We start from the raw sequence: 21,102 nt of genomic DNA on the forward strand, positions 1-21,102 counted from the left end.
TATTTCTCCTTGAACAAATTGCAGCCATTCCATACAGGTATTGTACTCATCACCAGTTATTCATTAAGCAGCATGACTAACATCTGTCATGTGGTGTTTGTTCACTCATTATCTGCCCATAGGTGAAGAAGTGTGTTGCAGTGGTGTGTGGGTTGATTTGGTAGGAGTTTTACTCTTGTTGGGCTTTTTTTTCTTTCTACATATGTTATTGTAGATTGATGGCAGAACACACAAGGGTACGCAATGTGCCATGTGTAAATACTTAGGCCAAGAGGTGTGAACGATCATATGGAAAATTCTTGAACTTTCAACAAACGGCTCAGAGAAAATTCTGTACCCTGTGCAGACCAGCCTTTTCCTTGCTATATACACTGGACTATACTAAAGAAGGAAAAATGCTAGTCACGCTAACACACCCATCAGTTTACTCAAAACTATGGCTAGATATATGATAACGTTTGAAAGCAATGTTGGAGAGGCCAGAATTTGGATACATAAAGAAAAGTGGAAGATGCAGAGTTGACAGGCATCCTCTAGATCACAGCCATCAACCAGCCAAAAATAAAGACTTCCAAGTGGAAAACGGCACAGGCTTGAAGAGATCTAATTGTTTCTCATAGCTCACACTCAGCACAATATGCACCCTTTGCCACTACATGACAGGTTTCCTTTGGACAAATAATGTCTTCTATTTGCTCCATCTAAAACATTTTCTGATATTTATTCATTCATTTCAGACTGTTCTAGGAAACATCTGTACAGCAAATGTGTCTTAGGCATACGGCTTGGCTGAAAGAGATTTCCTTTTGGACTGGACAGCCTGAAATAATGACCTATGCAAATAATACAAATGATTGATACTTGTGGTATTGCTCATCACAGTGCTATCTGCTGTTTCTCTTCTGAGTTTTTAATGGGATTTTAAAGCCTTTGAGTGAATAACTCCAGCCTTTTCATTAATTCAGCTAGCATGAAAAGCTGAGGGGCCTATGTGGCAGGTGCTGTGGGTTAACAATAGGGGTACTGTTTAATCCAAGGGAAACAGAGGGTAGAAAAGGGCCATGAAAAAAAGGATATGGGAACTTTTATGAGGTTAGGAGAGGCACTTTAAATCAGGAGGTCCAAAGACAGGCCAGCTATAGAAAACAAATTCTTTCTTGCCACACTCACTTGGGCAGCAGCATGAAAATATGCCTTGTAATTTGTTCTGCAAGAGACAAAAGAAATCAAAGTAAAATACCTAAACACCAGAAGTTTGTCGATATTCAGAGGATCACTTCTATTTCTAGGAGCAGTTACCTACAGTTCACGGGGGAATTAACTGTTCTCCTACATGCTATTCCTTACCAGGCTTATCTCTCTGAAACTCAGAGAAACACAGGGAGACAATCTAACAAGTGCAATAGCATTTCAACACAGGAAAAATGGTATATTATTTACAGATTAGTTTGTTTTTAAACATGGACTGACTCAGTTACTGAAAGCAGTAATTAAGCAATCAGTGGTTGAGACTTTAGAATGGAAAGTAGAAATGTTCCATCAAAATTGCAAACAAACTTTCTATAAAATGCCTGAAAGTGTATTTGCTCTTATCCGCAACTACATAATTGCAGTAGGTTATGATCATTCGTGTCATTCCTTGTTCCTTTAAGATAGTGTTTCACTGGTATAAATGGGCCTTTAGAGAGTCAGAGACAGATGGAAGAAGAGTACAGTTTCAAAGATGCAATCAAATACCTTCCAGTTAAGAAGCACAGATGTTTGGGGTCAGGAACACACAAATATAATACTGCTGTAACATGTTGGACTACTGATCCCGCTATTGGAATATCCTAACCAATTGCAGGTGACTCAGAAGAAGGTGCAAGAAGAGAGCACCAAAAGGAGAATTATAGCAGAGTTCACCGATGGGAGAGTTCTTCCTCAAGTGTCTCTCAGTCATTTGTCATTTGTATTTATATACCTTCCAATTTTTAACTTTATTTTTAAATCCTTAAGTAAGGCAATGATGGATGTTAACATTATTTGCTTGTATGGCTGATGGCTTTTTGGGTTCTACTAAGGTCTTGGGGCAGGTGATAACATCTGAGAATAAATTCCATGTGGTAATTACGCATCATGAAATTCTTCTTTTCCTTTTAATTAATTTTAAATGTTCTTACGGCTTCATGAAACATCCCCCATTTTTGCTTAAAAACAACAAACAAACAGCGGTTACTGTAGTTTCTCTATGTCATCTATTATTTTTTAATGTTTATGCCCCCTCCTACTTGATCTCTTCTCTAGCATATATAAATGCCATTTTCCAACTCCTGCAGTTTGGCAATCCTTTCCTTTTTTTAATGGTGTCTTTACATAACTGGGGATTCCCACGTGAAGACAGTGATGCTGATCACGTAACATGCTTGTAGATTTTGTGGTTTCTCCAGTCCTGCTTTTAAGCTTCCAGGAACCTCTCGCAGATGTATTTTCAGTGAGTGCTGTGTAAGCTAGTAGGAAGGACTGCTTAAGGGCCATGTAATTTTCTGTGGGCAATCTCACAAAAGCACCCATTTGGCATGGTTCAAAGTTTTACAGAAAGGTGTCTCCGGGTATCTCCTAACCAAAGCAGTTCCCTTGCCTTCTATATAGTCTCCTTTCTTTCTTCTCTTACTCTCCTGCATATTTGCTACTTGCTTCCTTCTTCTTCCTCCTTCTCCTTTTCTCCATTCTCCCTCCTCCCTTTTCAACTAGGTCTGCCCAAGAAAGTTTAGCTGGCTTTCCTCGGCCCTTTGGTGTGTCAGCTCTACCTGCACACCCCAGACCCCTAGTGTCGATGCAGGTGATGAGAACCTCTGTATTTTTGTCAATTTTTTGCTGGGGGAGGGGGTGGAGGAGGCAGGGAACAAATTATTTCCACGACATGGGTGCTCCTAACATGAACCGCGTGCACGCCGAGAGCCCTTTGCCACGCAGCCTAGCACACAGCTATATCCTGTCACTGCCTTACTCTTGCCCTGACCCGTTTAACCCTGTTTCCAGCCCCGTTCATTCAAAACAGTCGTGTTGCCTTCCTTCTGCCTTGAAGTATGAAGACGGAGGAGTGTGCACTCGTGTGCAGCTGCAAGCCGTGCCTGGTTAGGGCTTCGTGAGTAGGACAAGCTGGACGGCTTCAGCCTGGAGGGTTTTGAGCATCTCATGGAAAATCACTGGCAGGGGTCTCTGTGCCTGTAGTTCCCGCACACACAAGCACACACGCACACACATAGAAACGTATCATTTATTGAATGTACACAGCGCATGAGGGAAGGGAGATAGAGTTCCTGCTTTAACGGGTCTGTAACGCAAACAGGCGGCATATCAAGGAAGGGGTGAAACTTGCCTGTAGCCCCCCCACCCGCCTTTGAACCTCCCAGCTCACCTTCCCTCCAGCACTTTGCCGGGGGCGGGAAGAAGGCCGGGTCCCGCTCCGCAACCCCCTCGGGGCACAGGCACGGCCCGCACCCCCCATCCCCCCCCGGGCGCGGGCCGCGGGCCGCGGGCGGACTCGCCTCGCCTCGCCTCACCTCAGCGCCCGCGCGCCCACCCGCCCTCAACGGCCGCGCGGCGCGAGGGGGAGGGGGCGGCCGAGGTCGCGCCCCCGCCCCCCTCCCCCACGCACCGGCCGGGGCCGGGGCCGGGGCCGGGGCCGCGGCGCCCCCCGGCGGGGCCCGCGGCGCCTCGGGGCGCCCCGCCGCCCTTGCCCTCCCCAATCCCCCCCCCGGCGGCCGCCCCGCATGCGCGCGCCGGGGCGGGACGCGGAGGAAGCGGGAGGGCACCAAATTCAAATCGCTGCTGCGAAGGGAGGGGAGGAAAAAAAGAAGGGGGGAAGGAGGCAAGCAGGGGGAGCGGAGCGGAGGAGGAGAGAGGGGAAAAGGAGGGAGGAGGCGAGTGGGAGGGGAGTGTGGAGGACTCTAAGGGAGAGCGCGGCGGCCGGGAGAGCGGCGAGGCGAGGCGAGGCGAGGCGGACGGCGGGGGAAGGCAGAGGTGTCAGGGGAAGGACAGGGCGGCTCCAGGCACCCTCCGACCGCAGCGCGGGGCTCCCTCTGGCCCGGCCCCCGCCGCCGCCGCTGCCGCGCCCTGCGCCGCTGCCGGGCCCGCCCGCTCGCCCGCCGGCACCATGGTGGACAGGGGCCCCTTGCTGACCTCGGCCATCATCTTCTACCTGTCCATCGGCGCGGCGATCTTCGAGGTGCTGGAGGAGCCGCACTGGCGCTCGGCTACCGACGACTACAAGCGGCAGAAGACGGAGCTGCTCAAGCAGTTCCCCTGCCTGGGCCAAGAGGGGCTGGACAAGATCCTGCAGGTAGAGCGCGGCGGCGGCGGCGGCAGGTGCTGCCCGCCGCCGCCGAGCGGAGGACGAGGCGCCGTGGGGCGGCAGGGCGCGCTGCCGGCGCGGCGCGGCGGCTCCGCGGAAAAGCTCCCCGCACAACCCCGTCCTGAGCGCGGCCCCTGGGGCGGGCGCGGGGGGAAGCTTGCCATCACACCTAGGTGGGCAACGGCGCAGCGGGCGGGTGGGCCCCCTTCCCTCGCCGTGGCGATAGGAGGGCGTGGGGTGTATTTTGTTTTGGGGTTTTTTTGTTGTTGTTGTCTGCTTCTTGGGACTTCGGGAGTTCATTGAGCTCCTCCAAGCCTGCCTGAAGCTCCGCTAACTAAATGCATTAGCGTTGAATTCAGCTTCTGTTTTAGCATTCAGGGTGGTTTCTCCTGCCTCAGTGGATGTTGTGTATGAGAAAGAGAAGGTGAAGCCAGGCTTCTTGGTCCTCTTCTGTCTGACTTTTTTTTTTTTTGTCCTGAATACTCTTGTTATGAGGAAAAGGTGGCTGCGGGCTGTGCGGAGGTCTGAGAGGTCAGTCAGGATAACTGAAGGAAGGGCTGGGGAAATTGGTCAAAAATGAATGCCTTGCACAGAGGGATGATTACAGCTCTTGCGCTGTCTGTATTTTTATTTTAGGAGACTTATTTCTTTCCAAGCCATAAGGAGATGATAATCATCCTATCTCTCTTATCTGGTAGAACGCCTCTTCAAAACTAATTATTAATCAATAGCATGTAGTAAATCCTGGAGCAATGCAAACTTGCTTAGTGCCTTTTTACAGATGTGGTATCCGTTAAAATATGGTGGCAAGCAATGGTGAACTATGAAAATAGGCTGCCCAGATATGTGGGACTCCAGTGGCAAAAATGAGTCATTTGGGAGTTTTTTCTTTATTTCAGACATGCTTATATTGACTAGATCTTCTGGTCTTTGTTTGTTTTTTAATTCACTAAAAGTCTAGTAAAATGCTAAAATACAGAAGACCGGGATAGTGACTCATTAGTTCTATTGATGTAATCAATACTTAGAAGAGAATGCAGTTCTTGCTTCTAAAAGTTTGTGGTTTAAATTCTCTTTCTTCAGTTGGTGACTGCTTTCTGTCTGCTTCAGATAGCAGAGTTTTCTGTTGCTATGTGGTAATGTCCTTATTGTTACCATCTTAGTACCCTATTAAATATGACTCTGGTGTACAGTAGGAAGGGTGGGTGGAGGCTTGAAACTATAGAGGGATGTGGGGAAATGAAAGACAAGCCATGCTGTGCTGTCCTTTGCTGTGCTGGAAACTTACTGAAATCTTACTCGAGTTTATCCCGAACATCTCTAACATCCTCAAGGAAAACCATTACCTGGGTTGGGGTATGCATTTAAGCCTAGCATGCTGCAAATATAATTCAGAGTTTGGATTCTGGCTCAATTTAGGATGAAATCCATATTGGTGTGAGGGGGATCATTTAACTAGTGTTTTTTCCACAAGGAAAACCACAGTCCTGAAGGGACAGAAAGATTTCCCTAAAACGGATAAAACAACTAGGAAAAAATTCTAGGGCAGTTCATTAGAATGGACGGTATGGTGTAGCTCAATATACTGTGGGGATGGGTGCAGAAGCAGTGAGAAGAAAAAAGTAATATAGCTCAAACTACAGACAGACCAGAATATCTGGTTTGGGTATCTCTGCACACCACAATGTGGAAGGACTTCTCAGTTATGTGATGTGTTAGTTCCTGATGGCATCCTCGTAATTCTGTGACTTTCAGTTTTGCCTCTGTGCTCCTTCCAATCATACCTTACTTTCCATATCTGATCTTGGTGGAGTGATGATTCCTCATGGATATTCTTTTGTCAGCTCAAGCTCAAGCTTGGCTAAATATAAGGCTTCACTTGCTATTCTTTCACTCTTACTGGTGACTGGAAACTTTACTGCTTGCTTTCTTCCAGACTTGTGCTTTTGTTGCTCCTCTTAACCTTTTATGTGAGAAGTGATGGGAGGGAGGGGGTGGCATTTCCTACAGAGGAGGAAGGCAGGGTGAAATCCAGCCCAGTTGAATTTAATAGGAAAAAAAAAATCATGTAAGGACATCAGGGTTTCATCTTGAGTAAACTGTAGAGGATGTAGGAAACAATCTTCATAGTTGTCCTTTCTCAACCACAGTCCATGCTTTTTTTTCTGTTGTGTTCTGCTGATTCTTTAAAATATTACCAATATTTGTTCTCTTTTGGCAAATCCCAGTCATCCTGCTTTCACATTAAAACTACAAATTTATTCTCTTGCAGTACATCTAGAATGTTATGATTTAAAAAGTGTATTTTTTTCCTAGTTCTCACCTTTGTTTTGTTCCTATTTTGAGCCTCTTCCATGGAATCCCTGAACTTGTTCTTGGGATTCTGCATGACTTGTCTCATTTTTCAGCTCTTGTCTCTTCTTGCCGGGCCTTCAGTTCATCTCGGAGCTTTTTCTCTGCCTGCCTGCTGTCATTGTCATTGACACTCACATGACTCTAACAGAGCCACTTTGAGATTTTCAGTCCGTTCACTGATATCCTCTTTAACATCCCCATTTAAAACATACACTGAGTGAAGTTATTCAAAAATCATCACCATGTGTGAATCTAAAATAGTTGTTAATAAAATGCAAGGATGCAAAGAAATGTTCAAATTGAACTAATAATATCAATTTTGTTTCCAGAAGCAGGTTGAAAGGTGACAAGGATTGACTTATTCAGACACAGATCTCTCTGCTGCCCTTTTTGCCACCCAGTGTAGCTCTGAGCTCAACTGAGCCTAATGTTAGCTGTAAGTGCAATGGAAATTTTTTGTGTGAAGTGGCTACAAAGGTAGAGCTGTAGTGTGATCTTAACCACTTAAAAAGACAAGTAGCTCATCAGCACAGACTCTCAAGTCACATACAGGCTGCTATGTCTGTACTGACAGTTTAACTGATTATTTATTAAGGGGGCTGCATTAGGTCAAATATAATCTAAAGTTTATATTCTGTAGTAGAAGATTTCGTAACATCTGATTACAGTAGAAATACACTGCAATAAATGCTTATTGCAGTGTGTTTAACAGACACTTTCACAAAACTCACAAGCTGAGTATTGTAGGATATGCTAGAAAGAAAGCCTATTTTCCCCCAATCCTAACTGAGAGAAATGCTTTAAAAAAAAAAAAAAAAGCTAGTTTAAAAACAACATTTAGAAGTCTTTTATGTGAAGAATCCATTTTCTTCTCATTACTATAAGTACCACATTAGTTATCAGAACAATAAGGCTTAAAGAAAGAAGTACTTAAATTCTTATTGGAATAATGCTACTTCGACCTGGATGTTAAAGGTGACTGACTCTGGACTGCGTATAGGCTGGTTGCTGCCTATATGTTCGCTGCCATGTTCCTCTGCATAAAGCAGATTGCTCAAATGAAAACATGGCTAAGATGCTTCACATGGGAATTTATCTAGACCTCCAGAGACTCTGCCACAACTATGTATATGGAGAGAAGAGGCTGCACAATTCCTGGTGTCGATACAATTATCTTGGGATAGAAATGTCTCATAACACTGTGGAACAGCTGTAAAAATAAGATTTTTTAATATTGGTTTAACTGTGCCATATTTATTGATATTGTAGAATCTTAACTGTAACAGTACAAAGTAGCATAAACACTTGTGTGTGTTGATTAAAAGTCTGATTTGCCCTTGCAACTTGCTGCTGTGGCCCAAAGCCCCGGGGACTCTTGAAGAGGAGGAGGAGGGAGAAGGCTGTGAAATCCACAGTGATCCCACCTTTGCTTACCCTGTTGTAGAACTGAGTTTTGGAGCCAGAAGCAAGTGTAAGGCAATGCAGTCATTTCCCTCTTCTCCAGTTCCTTACTTTTACTCTTTATTGCTCCATCCTGATTGTGAAATATCAGCTTAATGATAAAGGAGCTATTCATGCAAGGAGGAGCCCTCTTGACCCTCGTGTCACTATTCGCGTGAGCAAAGATTTGCAACACTGGGCCCACATCTTGTTTACTGGGAAATCTTTTTTACTGGCCCACCACAGTCGTTAAGAAATTAAATGCTTCCCATTGATAAACCTCAAGGCTGGTGAAAAGAAAGGAAAGAATTGGAAGATAAGTGAAAATGATTACTTTCAAAACAGAATAATAAAATGAAAAGAGAAACTGCCGGCTCCGTTTAGGGGAACCAGACAAACATACTAAGTATGAGAACAAATAATTGAGGTCTTTATTTGAAAAGCATACAAGACTCTCTAGGCCTGAGAGATAGCTTTAGAAACTTGTTTAGACTTGGAGCCCAGTGCTGTGAACAAACATTTAGAAAAATTTTAAGGAGAGCTTCTACTAGGATATACATGTCACATGAGGAGATTATGCTAAAGGAAATAACTATAAGTGGCTTGATAGTAGTTTTCCTCCTTTATTATTATTATATATTTTCTAAAACAAGGCTGTCTTCCCCACCCCCAAATACTGACAGGTGCATTTGCAGGGTTTTCTTTTGTGTTTGGGGGTGGGGGGAAGGTGAGGGCAATGGAGTTTCATTCTAGACTTGTTTCTTGGAGTTTTTCAGTTTTAGTATGAAACTTTATAAATATACTCTGATTCTGAGCACTGTATTTCCCTTACTTCCAAGCTGATACATCAAGGTTCTAATCTACATAAGATACCTTTTAGAAAACTATTATCTGCAAACTTTCTCAAAACTGGAGTTAAGTTTAAATGTCTTTTGTTAGCTCAACAGTCAATAAACAGAACATGGCTTTTCCTTATGGTTTGCAGAGTGACCCTAAAACTTGATATGTTCACTGATGTAAAGTCAATATGGACATATTTTCATAATCCTTCCCTTCCCCTATGCCCTTCAGGAGGTGCATAAATAAGGTATGAAAGTTCCCTAGGCTACTCGGGTGGGTTTGTTTGTTTATTTATTTTAACTCCCTGATCCCTTCCATCTAAGGTATTGGCGTTGGGGAGTGGGGGGAAGAGACTAATTGGAGACTGAATTCCTTAGTTTGAACTGCCAGATGAGCTGTCCTTTTCAAGACAAAGACTTTTGCATAGTCTGAACTAGCTAAAGCTCAGCAGCTATGAGAGAGACAAGTGGTTGCCAATGCAAAACCTTTAACTGCAAAGTTGTTGACAAAAGCATCTAATACTGCTCACCTAAAAACTTTACAGTGTCATTTAAGGCTTATGCCTAAGAAATAGCTATTGCTCAGTGTTTTCAAGTATGTCTCTTCAGTTCTGCACCTTCAAAGTTCAGCAGGGATGAACTGTCAGCCTATCAGTTATAATGGTGCAGTGGCAATATCTGTAAGAGGAAAATTTAGGATGGGGAGTAGTACCCTACTTCATAGCTTTTCTCTGTGTGTGCCTACATGCAAAAGCATATGTAAGCAGGAATGCTTTTCTGTTTTCTTCTGTTTAACCATTATATTGTTTAAACTTTCTTGGAACATAGTTAAACAAAACTGATAGTGCATACACTGCAATTCTCTCTGCTGATGGAGCAATAGCAATCGATCAGAGGTTCTAATTTTTCTGCTATGGACTTGTCCTTGAGTGCTTGTAGTATGTTGCCCTTATTTTAGGGCAGAATGTTAGTATTACCTGACATGTTACCTTCCTCTCTTAGGTGTGTTTCTGACAAGCTCTGCTCTGGAGATGATGCCACGCAAGAAACTTTGCAGGTTATCAACTGCCTGTTGTCCTAAAAGGTCTTGGAACCACTGTTTAGCTTCATGCTGTATATATAGTTATTGCAAGATACCTGCAGTAGCCAGTGAAAATACAGTGTAATGATGACTGTGTATAGATTTCCTTCTTGAAATAAACTGTTGCTTTTGCTCTTAATCTGATTAAACAAAAAGAATTATTGTTTTGTTTTTCTCCCAATGCTGTTGACCTTCAGAGTAATCACATTACGCACTGATACTGCAAGTAGATGTCAACATAGTAACATACAACCAGAAGCAAGCTGGATTGCAAATGACACTCAGTAGCTTGATTAGCAGGGAAGCAAGTGAGAATGCTTTTGAGAAAACTACTGCTTATAAGTATATATGTATAATCCAAATGGACCAGCCATATTTACAAGGGTGAAAATTCATGGTTTGTTTTTATCTTAACTCTGTGCTGTGCTTAAATCCCATGGTAGTTATCTTGAAAGAAAAAGTTAATATTGTAATACAGTTTTCCAAAGGGAGCATGCCTTTTTACTTTTTCAGGATCCCTTACTAATATTAACCTGAACAGAAAAAAATGATTTCTGAGGCAAGTTTGTCATAACTTTCATCTGTATATTTTTCTAGTATTAAACTGGGTTACAATCTTATGGGGACTCTTGAAAGGTTAAAATCTATATCCTTCTTATGCCGCTGGGATAATCCTTTTGTTCTCATCATGACCTATGTGTTTAATGCTTTGTCAAAACTGGAAGCCAAGTGCTCTAAAACTATGTCTATATTAGCAGTTAGTGCAGCCCATTGGGAGTAGACATGTAGAGCAAAACAATTGGCGCTAAGGACCTGAAGCCCCCAGTGTGTGCATTTGCAGGGATTGCTTTTTTCTGACTGTACTATGATCTTATGGATTGAATGCCCATGAGCAGTTCACGTGCATTCGATTTCTTCCTGGAATACATCTTGTAGTTTGGTTTAGTCCGAAAGGAGTTCAGCTCATATGCTCTGAGTCTGCTCTGCAGTGTCAATCAAAGCAGGATAATTGGGGGCAGTAAGGAGAGTAACTTCAGCGGTGCACTCCTGATCTGAACTAAAATACAACTGCAGTCGCATGCAAAGCTGTTTATGCCATTACAGTCCTCCTCAGAACTGTATTTCTAGGCCGAGCAAACCCCTAAAACATGGCATGCAGTAAGCACGCCTCATTTTTACTGCCCTCTTTGTTGAAGGGATGGTATAGGTTTGAAGGCATAACTTTGTACTGCTTTATCTCCTGTTGTCTTTCTGATTCATATTCCTCAAGCAAGAACAGCAGGATCTAGTGTTTAGGCTTTGCACTAAAACACTAAGTTCTTCTTTAACAGATAACTCTAGACATGCATTTTTTTTCCTGTTTCCCTGCATGTTATTTTTGTCTTGTCTGTATATTAGAAGCCTCAGATATCACTGTATTAATTATGTGCTTATCAACATTTTAATTATAGGCAGGAGAGATTCCTTCTAGGCCTGCCTTACCCTAGCAGGTCTATTTACAGTCAAATTGGAACAGAAGTTAACTTTTCTTTTTTTGCATTGTGCTGTGTGAATTCCAGGGGTTCAAAGGCACTGCTGGGTGCTAAGTAGCTTTAGAAGTGCTTTAAGTTCAAACTTCTTGCACTGTTTTCTGAAGAGGAAGAAACATGCCTGATGTAAAGGAAGTAGGAAGCTAACATCAATAGGTTGTATATCATAGCTTCTGCTGAAAGTCTGAAATCATTGCATCATGAAACATTCCTTTTCTACCAACATGTGCATCTCTAGCATTTCTCCTGATTTTGACCCTTGACATGACCTGATTTTTAACCCTTGTTGCAGGACTGGTTAGTGCTGCGCCCATCTGTAGGACTGTATTTCTGCCTCAGAGAAAAGGTGGAAGCTGGACATGATTGAGCAAACTGGCAAATACTAAATTGACTTTGTTCTATACTGACATCTTTCAGATATTGCATAAGCAGCTTCCAGCTGCTGAGAAATGAAACTTAGACCTGTGTGCCTCCGGGCTTGCAGCAGGTGCAAAAGAAAGTCTCAGGACTAGTCTCTAGACCTATCACAGGTCTCTGAACTCTGTTCCTTTTTAACAACAAAGATATCAGTTATTTAACATAGATTTGGACTCTAAAGTAAGGCATGAGATTGTTGGATGATGGCAGCTAACGAGTGATAGCTAATGGAGCCTGAAAATAATCCTGCAAATGATTTTGAAGGTCCTGAGGTGGAAAGTATAGTCATCTATGATAAAGTATTTTTGTGGCTTGTGCTGAAAAATGCGTATGTGACCTCTAAGAGCTCATACTGCTGCTCCTTTTATACTCCCAACCCCCTGTAGGGGAGTAAAAAAAAAGCTGTGGAGGGAAAGTTGCTTAAGAATCATGTGTGGTTCTTTGGCAGAGAAACTGCAGCTGCAAGTATGTTTGCTCTGGCCTTTGAGGGAAGCAAGGCTGATGAGTCTCTTCCAAGCACCAAGGGAACAGGGGAGGTGACTGGAGCCAAGCAGCTGCATAGAGGGAAGGGGTCTAACCAACCTCGCTCGCGGTACTGACTTCTTCCACAGGTTTCTATTGAATCAGTCTGGCTGGAGCCCTCCCTCTACTACACACACAGCTGTAATAGTTGCTGCTAACTAGCTCCGCAGACTGTTATGAAAATATGTTAAAATCAAATTAAATAGTTGGACCATGATAACTTGCCAATTGAATCAGAATTTCAACCTTCAAGCCAGTGTAAGTCATGATAACTTGTCAATTAAGTTAGAATTTCAACCTTCAAGCTTGTGTAAATGGTGCGTACGTGACTGCAGAATGATAGAGGGCAGTTCTGTAATCGTTTGCCTTGTTGGCACAAGGATTTTTAAGTGGCATTGAAGTTCATGCTTAGAAAATCACTCTTTCATATTGGTATCAGTGTACACTGAAAGCTTTATGCTTGTGTCAAGTGATCACTATCAATTTGCCCTTCTAAAATAAGATTTGCATGTTTCCACTTTCATTCGTTTAGGGCTTTGGGGGTGGAGGGCAAGAGAAGAGAAAGGAAGAATGTAAAACTTCAGAGTTGCTTCCCTTAGAGTAGCAAAACCAGTAGCAAAGTTTGTTCTGTCCCTATGTAATTTGTTGCAGTAGCACTGGATTTTCAAGGTAGACTCTCGGACCAGACTGCATGGCTTGACAGTTCCTTCTGGGACAGTAGAGTAACTGCAGTATTTAATGAAGTTGCTACATAGCCTCTGCAAGGTCCTAAACCTGCCAGCCTACTTAGTGAAATGAAAGTAGATGTGTTTCTTTTGCTTGAATGTGAGATATAGTTCACACTTTGGGAGAGCCTTGGCTTTATTTGCATGTGTTTTAAGAATGCATGCCCAGCTCTGCTACAATATAGACAGCTGGTCATTTGGACAGATGTCCCAACAGCTGTTTTTTCTTTTCCTGACAGAGAAATACTGACATAAAGTAGTTTCACTGGGTGTTGTCTAGGTGCTTACAGCTGAATTTTGTTCATCTTTCTGAAGAAAATTCTTACTCATTTGAAGTAACTGCAGCTTTTCTGTGAATTTGACTTTCTGTGCATCTCTGACGCCAAGCAGGTTTTAAGCTGGGTGGAGGTGTCTCTACCTAGTGAAGTGCAAGTGCTTCCTCTGCCTCCAGCTTCTAAGGAGAAGGAAATAGATGCTTGCTGAACAGTTAGAGGTGACAGTTGCAGGAAATCAAGGGTAGGAAGGAAAGAGTGTAATAAACAGGAGGCAGCAATGATAGTGCTGCTGCCAGTTGACCCCTCTTCCCATAATACAGTGGCAAGAAGATAGCAAGATGTTTTGGCTTTTTTATATGCTCAGGGATGCAGCAATTGAGAGAGGTGGCAGAGCACAGACTCTACCTACCTGCCCCATACCAATGCTCCATGTTACTTTTTGCCTTCAACTCAACTCATGTTAGATGTTTAGGAGTGAACTGGAAATGTACGTGAAACTTTACCAATCTGGAAGTGTGCACAATCTGGTAGTCTCATAATTGGGGGGGGGTGCACAAGGAGGAGTTGGATTTGTGCCACATAGCTGAACTTTTCTGTGCAATAATTCTGTTGAAACTGAGTAATTAATGAATATGGCTTGCGATGATGTGAAATGCAGTAGCTAAAGTAGTTGTCCTCATTCATTCCAAAGTCACTGGTTAAATGTGTTTGCCTTGTGTAACTACAGTGGATTGAAACTGGGATTTTTTGGCTATCATAACTTCTTGATTCTTCTGCATCTTATGAAATCATTTTTCTCCTCTCTTCTCAATGTTGTCTGTGGGGAGACTATCCCACTTTAGTAGTCATTGGAATATTTCCCTTCTTCCTCTTGATTTCAGTAGTAAGATGCAAAACGCCATCATAAAGACACCAGGCATGGCAACATCCTTATCTCAGTTATGAACTAGTTTGTGTGATGCTGCCATTCTGAAGTCTGAACAAAGCTATTTTGACATTCAGGTGGGTGGGAGTGAAAAACATAGTAAAACCACCTTGAAAAATTTTGAACTGATAAAGCTGAACTTGAAGACTGTAATCTAATTAACAACTGAGATCTGCTAGTTTAATATTGCAGCAAAAACAATTCCAGAACAAACTTTAAAGCTAAACTCAAGCTGTGAAACAAGTTTGTTTAAAGGTTTTTCAGTTGAATAAAATTGCTTTTTGTTTGTTTGTTCAAAACATTTTTTACAGGATATATCCCAGTTAAATGTGATGACTTGTTTACCATGGGTTTCTGCCTAGGAACTACATGGGATACAGAATTGAAAAGATACTTCAATAATTTTTTTCAATGTAATATCAGCTCTGTTATTGGGAGGGTATTTTGTTTTTGTCTAAGTTATTTATTGGAAGCCCCCGGGAAAGAAAACACTGTGTGTATACTTAGTAATATAGTGCTGAACATACTAAAATAGCAGAAGATTGTGTTCCAGTGTGTGTTGTAGCAGGGGAATGGGTTTTAAGGTTATACTAGTCCAGCAAAAATGGATTTTGTGCATACACTGATTATGCTGCTCTAACTGATTCAGAGATCATCTAATGCATATGTAGCTCTTAGTAGCAGTGATGTTATTACCAGTCAATTCACTCCTGCACCACAAGAAACAAGGCAGACTAGCCAAGTTATGCTATTACAGGTCTGACAGTGTCTAGATCAGACCGTTTCCCAGCACACTTATCTTAGTCACTGATTGCACTCCTTCATATCCTGCCTTAACTGTGCTGGCAGATCTCTGCATCTGTATGTGAATGTATTTGTCCCAAGCAGCCTCCCCTCCTTTCCCCCTTCCCCCACCCCAAGATCAGTCTTGAACGGATTTAATGTTGAAGGGATTTGTAGTACATCAGAGGATCAAGGTGAATGATAGCATAATTTTGTTTTAAGTTAAGCTGTGGATAAAGCTAAATGCACAGTAACAAAAGTCTCAAAGTAAGCAGTGTTTCTGCAGTGGTGGGTTTTTTCCTTGAGGCTCCTGTTAACATAAAACTATCACCTTGCTGTTCTTGCAAAGCATCCTGTCCTTGTTGACATTGGAAGCCTGCCTTGCCTTGCCACCTCCTCCTCCTCCTCTCTAATGGAACGCTACAGGGCAGGAGACTAGAGTGGTCAAGGTTACGTAAAGTTTTCAGTTGATTTAAACTACACTGGAAATTTTTTGTTTGTTTGTTTGGCTTAACAAGGTGAGTTCGTAGTTTCTACCCCTGGAGAGTTAATAGCCTACAGTGTAGTCCTTGTTCCTGTTTTGTGGTTCAAAAGTCTGCTCGATCAAAAATGCTGCCATTGTTGTCAGCACTGTTCTCCACTCAAGTCTGTCTGATTGAAGCTTTGTTTCATTGCTTCGATGCAGTTGAAAGACAGGATTTTTATTCTATCATGCGCAAGCTCACTAAATTCTCAAGCAAGTAACAAGTGTCCAGGAGCTGTTTTGTTTTGTTTTGTTTTTCCTTAAGATATTGTTATCAGAGATGTAAATCCCTTTCAGCCTATCTTCAGTTTCCAAATACTTGAAAAAATTTTCTTGATCATCCTGACTCAGTTTTTGTTTAGCCAGCTGCTAGGAAGAAAATGTCATCTTGAGATTAAGTTTAATGCAGGCTGCTGCACTACTGCCTCCTACCTTTGCTGTATTTCTAGGATGTTAAGTAGGAGATGAGGTGTGATGCTACCTTGGGCAGCATCTTCTAGTCTGTCTTCAGAGAAGCAAAACCTTTAACGTTGCGTTGAAATTTGGGGGTGAAATCCAAAAACACTTTTGAAAACAGAAGCCTATGGAATTTTTAGTCCTAGCTACTACAAACATCCATAAAAACTTTTTGGAGTTTATTGTTTGTTTGTTTTTTAACTCTTCAGGTGACTTTCTGTAACTCTTTTAATCTGAAATGTATCTTTTTATGCATGGCTATGTATGGGAGGGAGCATAATAAACTTCTCAATGCAATAATACTTCAGGCTGCAATTCACTCAATGACTTGAGAGGCTTCTTTAGGCCTCTGTAAGCAAAGCTGTCAAACTTGGATCTCCTGTGTTTTGACTTGTCCTAATGAACTATTTTTATACACTGAAAGCTTGGGGTGGGGGGCATTAATTTTATATTCAACTGACCCTTTTACTTCTCTTGTGTAGTATCAACACTCTTCTATATATATTCCAGTTGCATTTTATTGGTGAGTGAAAGTCTACTAAGATGAACTAGATTGCTGGGTTGCTGCTCCAGGTCTTGAGGCCTTGTTTGTGGAAAGAAAAAAAAAAATTACAGTGCTTCAAAGATATGATCCAACCCATCCCCATCTAGTAAATTTATCTCAGTAAACTGTTTTTATTGACTGTAAGATTGTTTTGGTTTAATTTAAATCTACTCGAAATCAACTTCAGCTAAACTAAACTATTATTCTGAAAACTTGGGCTGTTGTGTGGTCTTAGCATCTGCTTATGCAGTCGGTACCAACTCTACAGTAAACTGTTGTATAGTCTCATGTAAACATGGTCTGGTTCTAACCCTACCTAACATAGGTCACCAACTGGTGTCAGGGCTTGATTAAACTACTTGACCCTTCTGCTTCCACTTTCTTATCTGTAAAATGGGGGCAACAGCATTTACCAAAGCTATTTGAAAGGGGAGTTGACTATGTTAGTCACCATGTATGTATTCAGATAGGAAGGAAACCTAATCAGCTATTACTGCTTTCCATCTTCTTAATTCAGCTGATGCAACATAAGAGTTGTTAAAATACTTCCCTTTTCAACCAAAAGCTGTATCATAAGCATATCTGCACAGGAGCTCTCAAAATTAATCTGTATTAATGAAGCTATGAAATCCTCTGATATGTTTTATTTCTGAATAACAGTAATCTTTCTTCTGAGGAAGAAAAGTTGGGGCACTTAGCATCTGCAGAACAGCTGCAGTTCTCATGCAGCAGTAACCTTTAGTTAATTTGTCTTCAAAACATGTCTATGTGGAACTTGGGAAAGTGAAGAGGAAACAGTTCTGTAATTGTATTAATCACAAAAGCAAGGCAATGCTGATAAAGCAGTGAAAATGCTTTTCATCAAAATAGTTTATTAACTAGTTCATTAAACTGGAATCTAGTCCTGAAATTAATAGGGGGGGAAAAAAACTATATCAACTGTTAAATTTTGTAGTCTTCATCTAATAAAGAACCGAGCTGCCTTTTCCAAACCGTTAGTATTTAAGTCCATTGCACATAAATGGAAAGGAGAAATAAAATTAAGCAGCATTTGGTTCACTCAACCATGGAATCTGCAAGTATCACAAATGGGTAAGCTTCAGGTCTCTACTCTGCAATGACAAAATAGTTCCAGTTAACTAATTTGCTGAATTATGAGTTTCACTTATTATTTAACTCTGCAGAAAGCTTCAAAAGGAAATAACCTTGTTGATCTCTTTCCATTAATATCTCTCACATTGTTTGTCCTATGAATTATGACTTATAGGAAAATTTACTATTCATGCTATACATCATACATAAGCAGGTCTTAAAGAGCACATGCTGTAAAAATATTGACATGCCTCCGAGAGGTTAATATCCATACAGATTAGAAGTTTTTTCCAGAGGAAACAGTAACACCTATTTGTACTGCAGAATGGAAGCAGAACTCAATTTGTTCACATCGTTTTTTTGCTTTGATGGACTCACCACCTAAGTATCAAAATGACTTGACTTCATGTTTCATCTTACTAATAGAAAATATTCCAGAACTCAAGGGTTTATTGCAGGGGAACTCGTTACTTCTTCTGTCACAATAGTTTGCCCTTTGTCTTTTTTTTTACACATCTGGGCTGGGAGGTTGCTAGGGAAGCATGCTGCTATCTAGTTATTGTGGCAAGGAAAATATTAGGAGCAGGACTTCAATGTTAGAGCACAAAGATCTGTCGGCTGACTTTTAGATGTGAAGGCTGGCCTCTCTACCAATTTGACTGGACTGACAAATGAAGACGTTTGGATCATTTAAATCTTTAAAAAGTCATGTGACTCTGTCTTGCGTTTCTACTATGCTGGGGCAGGAGGCAGTCGGTAGTGAGGAGAAACTTAGAAAAACTGTTCAACTGTAATGGTAAATTTTTTTAAAAAAAACCTCAGAATTCACCTTGTAGCGGATTAAGACTGCCTGATTTCTGATTGCACAGTAGCTTTCAGTTCTTCTGTGCTTTTTCTTAGGGGCTTGAATGCATGGTGTAAAGTAAGAATGAAAACTGCAGCAGTAGCCACAAGAAGAGTTCACTATTCCACACTAAGGTGCAGAAATAGCAACAAATACTTCCAAAGACCTGACTATTCACAACCTGTATCTTCTTTGAGTTGTAAGTCTGTAAAAAGATTATTAAAAAACTGAACAAAGCAGTAACGATCGCTAATTCCTTGTTAAACCATTATCTTTTCCCTAAGGGCATATGAGCAATGCTGGTTTGTCCTTCCTTGCCTTGGAAAGAGAGAAGAGAGATGTGCTTAGTCCCATTCTTGTTTGGGTTGAATGTCATTTTGTGGAATCATTTTTGAATTTACAGTGTGAGAACTAAAGTCTCAGACTTGGGGCATTCCTTTCAATTCAGGGAGTCTGGGAATATGACAAGGGTTTCCATGAGGATGGGAAACATGGAAGCTAGAAAACTTATTGCAGACAATGAAATCAAGAAGCACTGTTTGCGGAACAGGTTTCCCCAAACACTAATGTATGCAATGTGAAGACTTCTTAGAAAATGCCTATGTTTTGATTGAATTTCTCACACTGTGAATTTTGAAATTATTTTTACAAAATAGTGGTTTATGACTGGAAGCAGCAAAGGTGGATGAAACTCTTGCTTTGCTTTTCACCAAAGCAAATAGTCAAAGATCCTGCCTTCATCTCTCTCTCTCTCTCTCTCTCTCTCTCTCTCTCTCTCTCTCTCTCGTGTGGTGTTCTCACTGCAATCCTTGATTAGGGTTCTGTTTCCATTATCAGCTGGAATATTTTCAGGCAAACTTTGCTTAATCTGAAGAGGACAGCTCTTGTGTTATGTCTGATAGCTGTAGACATAACAGCTGTCTGTAAGCCTTCGGTAAAGCAGCACTTCATGCAAATAATGAGTGTGGAAATTATTAGTACAGAATCAGTAATCTTGACTTTTACTTCTCACTAAATATGGTCTTAAGATGAGACTTTAGAAAATCAGTAAACAGTGTGTCCATTTTGTAGAACCACTGGTATGCCCAACAAAGGAAATAACATGTATTTTGTGATGTGCAAGCCTTATTGAAAGAACTTTTAAAACTCTTGTTAGAAGCCTCCTGGAAAAAAATATAATTCAGGCTGGTGCTGCTAAAGTGCTATTGTTGTCTATTTATTAGTATAGTTGTTTCTTTCCAGGTAATTCATTTTACTCTTCAGCCTTTATTTTCTCCCTGACTACTCTGCATCACGTCAATCCTTGAGGAAGAATTCCTGCATGTCTTTGGTGCCACAGAAAAGGGTGAAATTTTTTGATGTTTCTCTGTCTGAAGAACTCCCTCTGTCTGTTATTGGGAGGATGTTACTTGAGGACAATAATATGCTTTCCAAAGCATATTTATTGTAAGGATTTCAGATCTGAAATCTTATCTGTAACACCACATCATAGAAATATTTTCATTAAACTTGACTAATCGTTAAGATAGAGCTTGACTTAGATGGGGAGGTTCATGTACGCTACCATGCTGAATGGATTGTTAAAAATTATTGCTTAGGTTGAGAACCTGTTCTAATTTATAGCCTAATTTGACTCATGATTGATTTATATTTGTTTTCTTCTTATACCAACACTGGTCTTTAGTTTAAATGGCTTTTGTAATTGTGATCTTACATTCCTGTTTCTGACTTTATTACAAAAAAAGCAATCCTAACTGCTCTCAGCCTTTATTTTAGGAGTCCAGACTGCATTGGCGTACCCATAAGAGTGTCCCCTCATTCTGATAGCCCTTGTCTGCTTCTGTTTTCACTTTTTTTTTTTTGAATGGAGATTACTAGAAAAAGCATTGGTGAAACTCAGCTGTCATAATCTGTACAATTCTAGTAATGTCCATTCAAAAAAATAAAAGTGAAAACAGTAATACATCAGGAAAGGGATTTCAAGCATCCTAGGTGTTGTTCCTTGAAATTCTTCCCCTTTGTTTTTATTGATGTGCTTCTGTTGTTGAGATGCCTAAAATGTATGACTGGACTCATGAAATGTAATGAAAAAATGTATTCCCCTTCCATTTACTGCGGCTGTTTATGACAGCACTTTACCTGTTGCAGGAAAGGAGAGGCCGAATAAGTCGTCATGGGTGACTAGAACATCTCAAAGCTGGCTTTGAAAATATCCCCTTTTCAGTAATACTATTCACATGCATACAGTTAGTCATGACTCTTGTTTGTAGGCCTATCATATCAACTGAGCAATAAATGTTTGAAAAAGGTGCTTGTATGTTGGAGTTATGTCAAAGTCTATAATGTCACCTGATTTATAGGATGCCCGAATGTATGGGTAATATGAATGACAAGTCCAGTGCCATCCTTGCTAATG

The 21,102-nt window shown here is 41.3% G+C and overlaps 1 protein-coding gene across 2 annotated transcripts in view; it reads left to right on the forward strand.

Moving 5' to 3' along the window:
* Window positions 1-3,990: 3,990 nt before the first annotated feature.
* Window positions 3,991-21,102, forward strand: part of KCNK5 (potassium two pore domain channel subfamily K member 5) — a 35,020-nt gene continuing 17,908 nt past the window's right edge. Inside the window, exons 1-2 of one of the 2 annotated variants that reach the window (XR_010883875.1) lie at window positions 4,242-4,324; window positions 9,973-10,243. Coding sequence is in view for 1 of the 2 variants with exons in the window: in XM_067294710.1 (XP_067150811.1) it covers window positions 4,139-4,324 (186 nt within the window). In the remaining variant the exon portion in view is untranslated. Of the gene's footprint in view, window positions 4,325-9,972; window positions 10,244-21,102 lie in introns of those variants that run through there. The other variant, XM_067294710.1, reaches the window with a different exon arrangement.

Source organism: Apteryx mantelli, chromosome 3, assembly GCF_036417845.1.
Source record: "Apteryx mantelli isolate bAptMan1 chromosome 3, bAptMan1.hap1, whole genome shotgun sequence".
NCBI classification, from domain to species: domain Eukaryota; kingdom Metazoa; phylum Chordata; class Aves; order Apterygiformes; family Apterygidae; genus Apteryx; species Apteryx mantelli.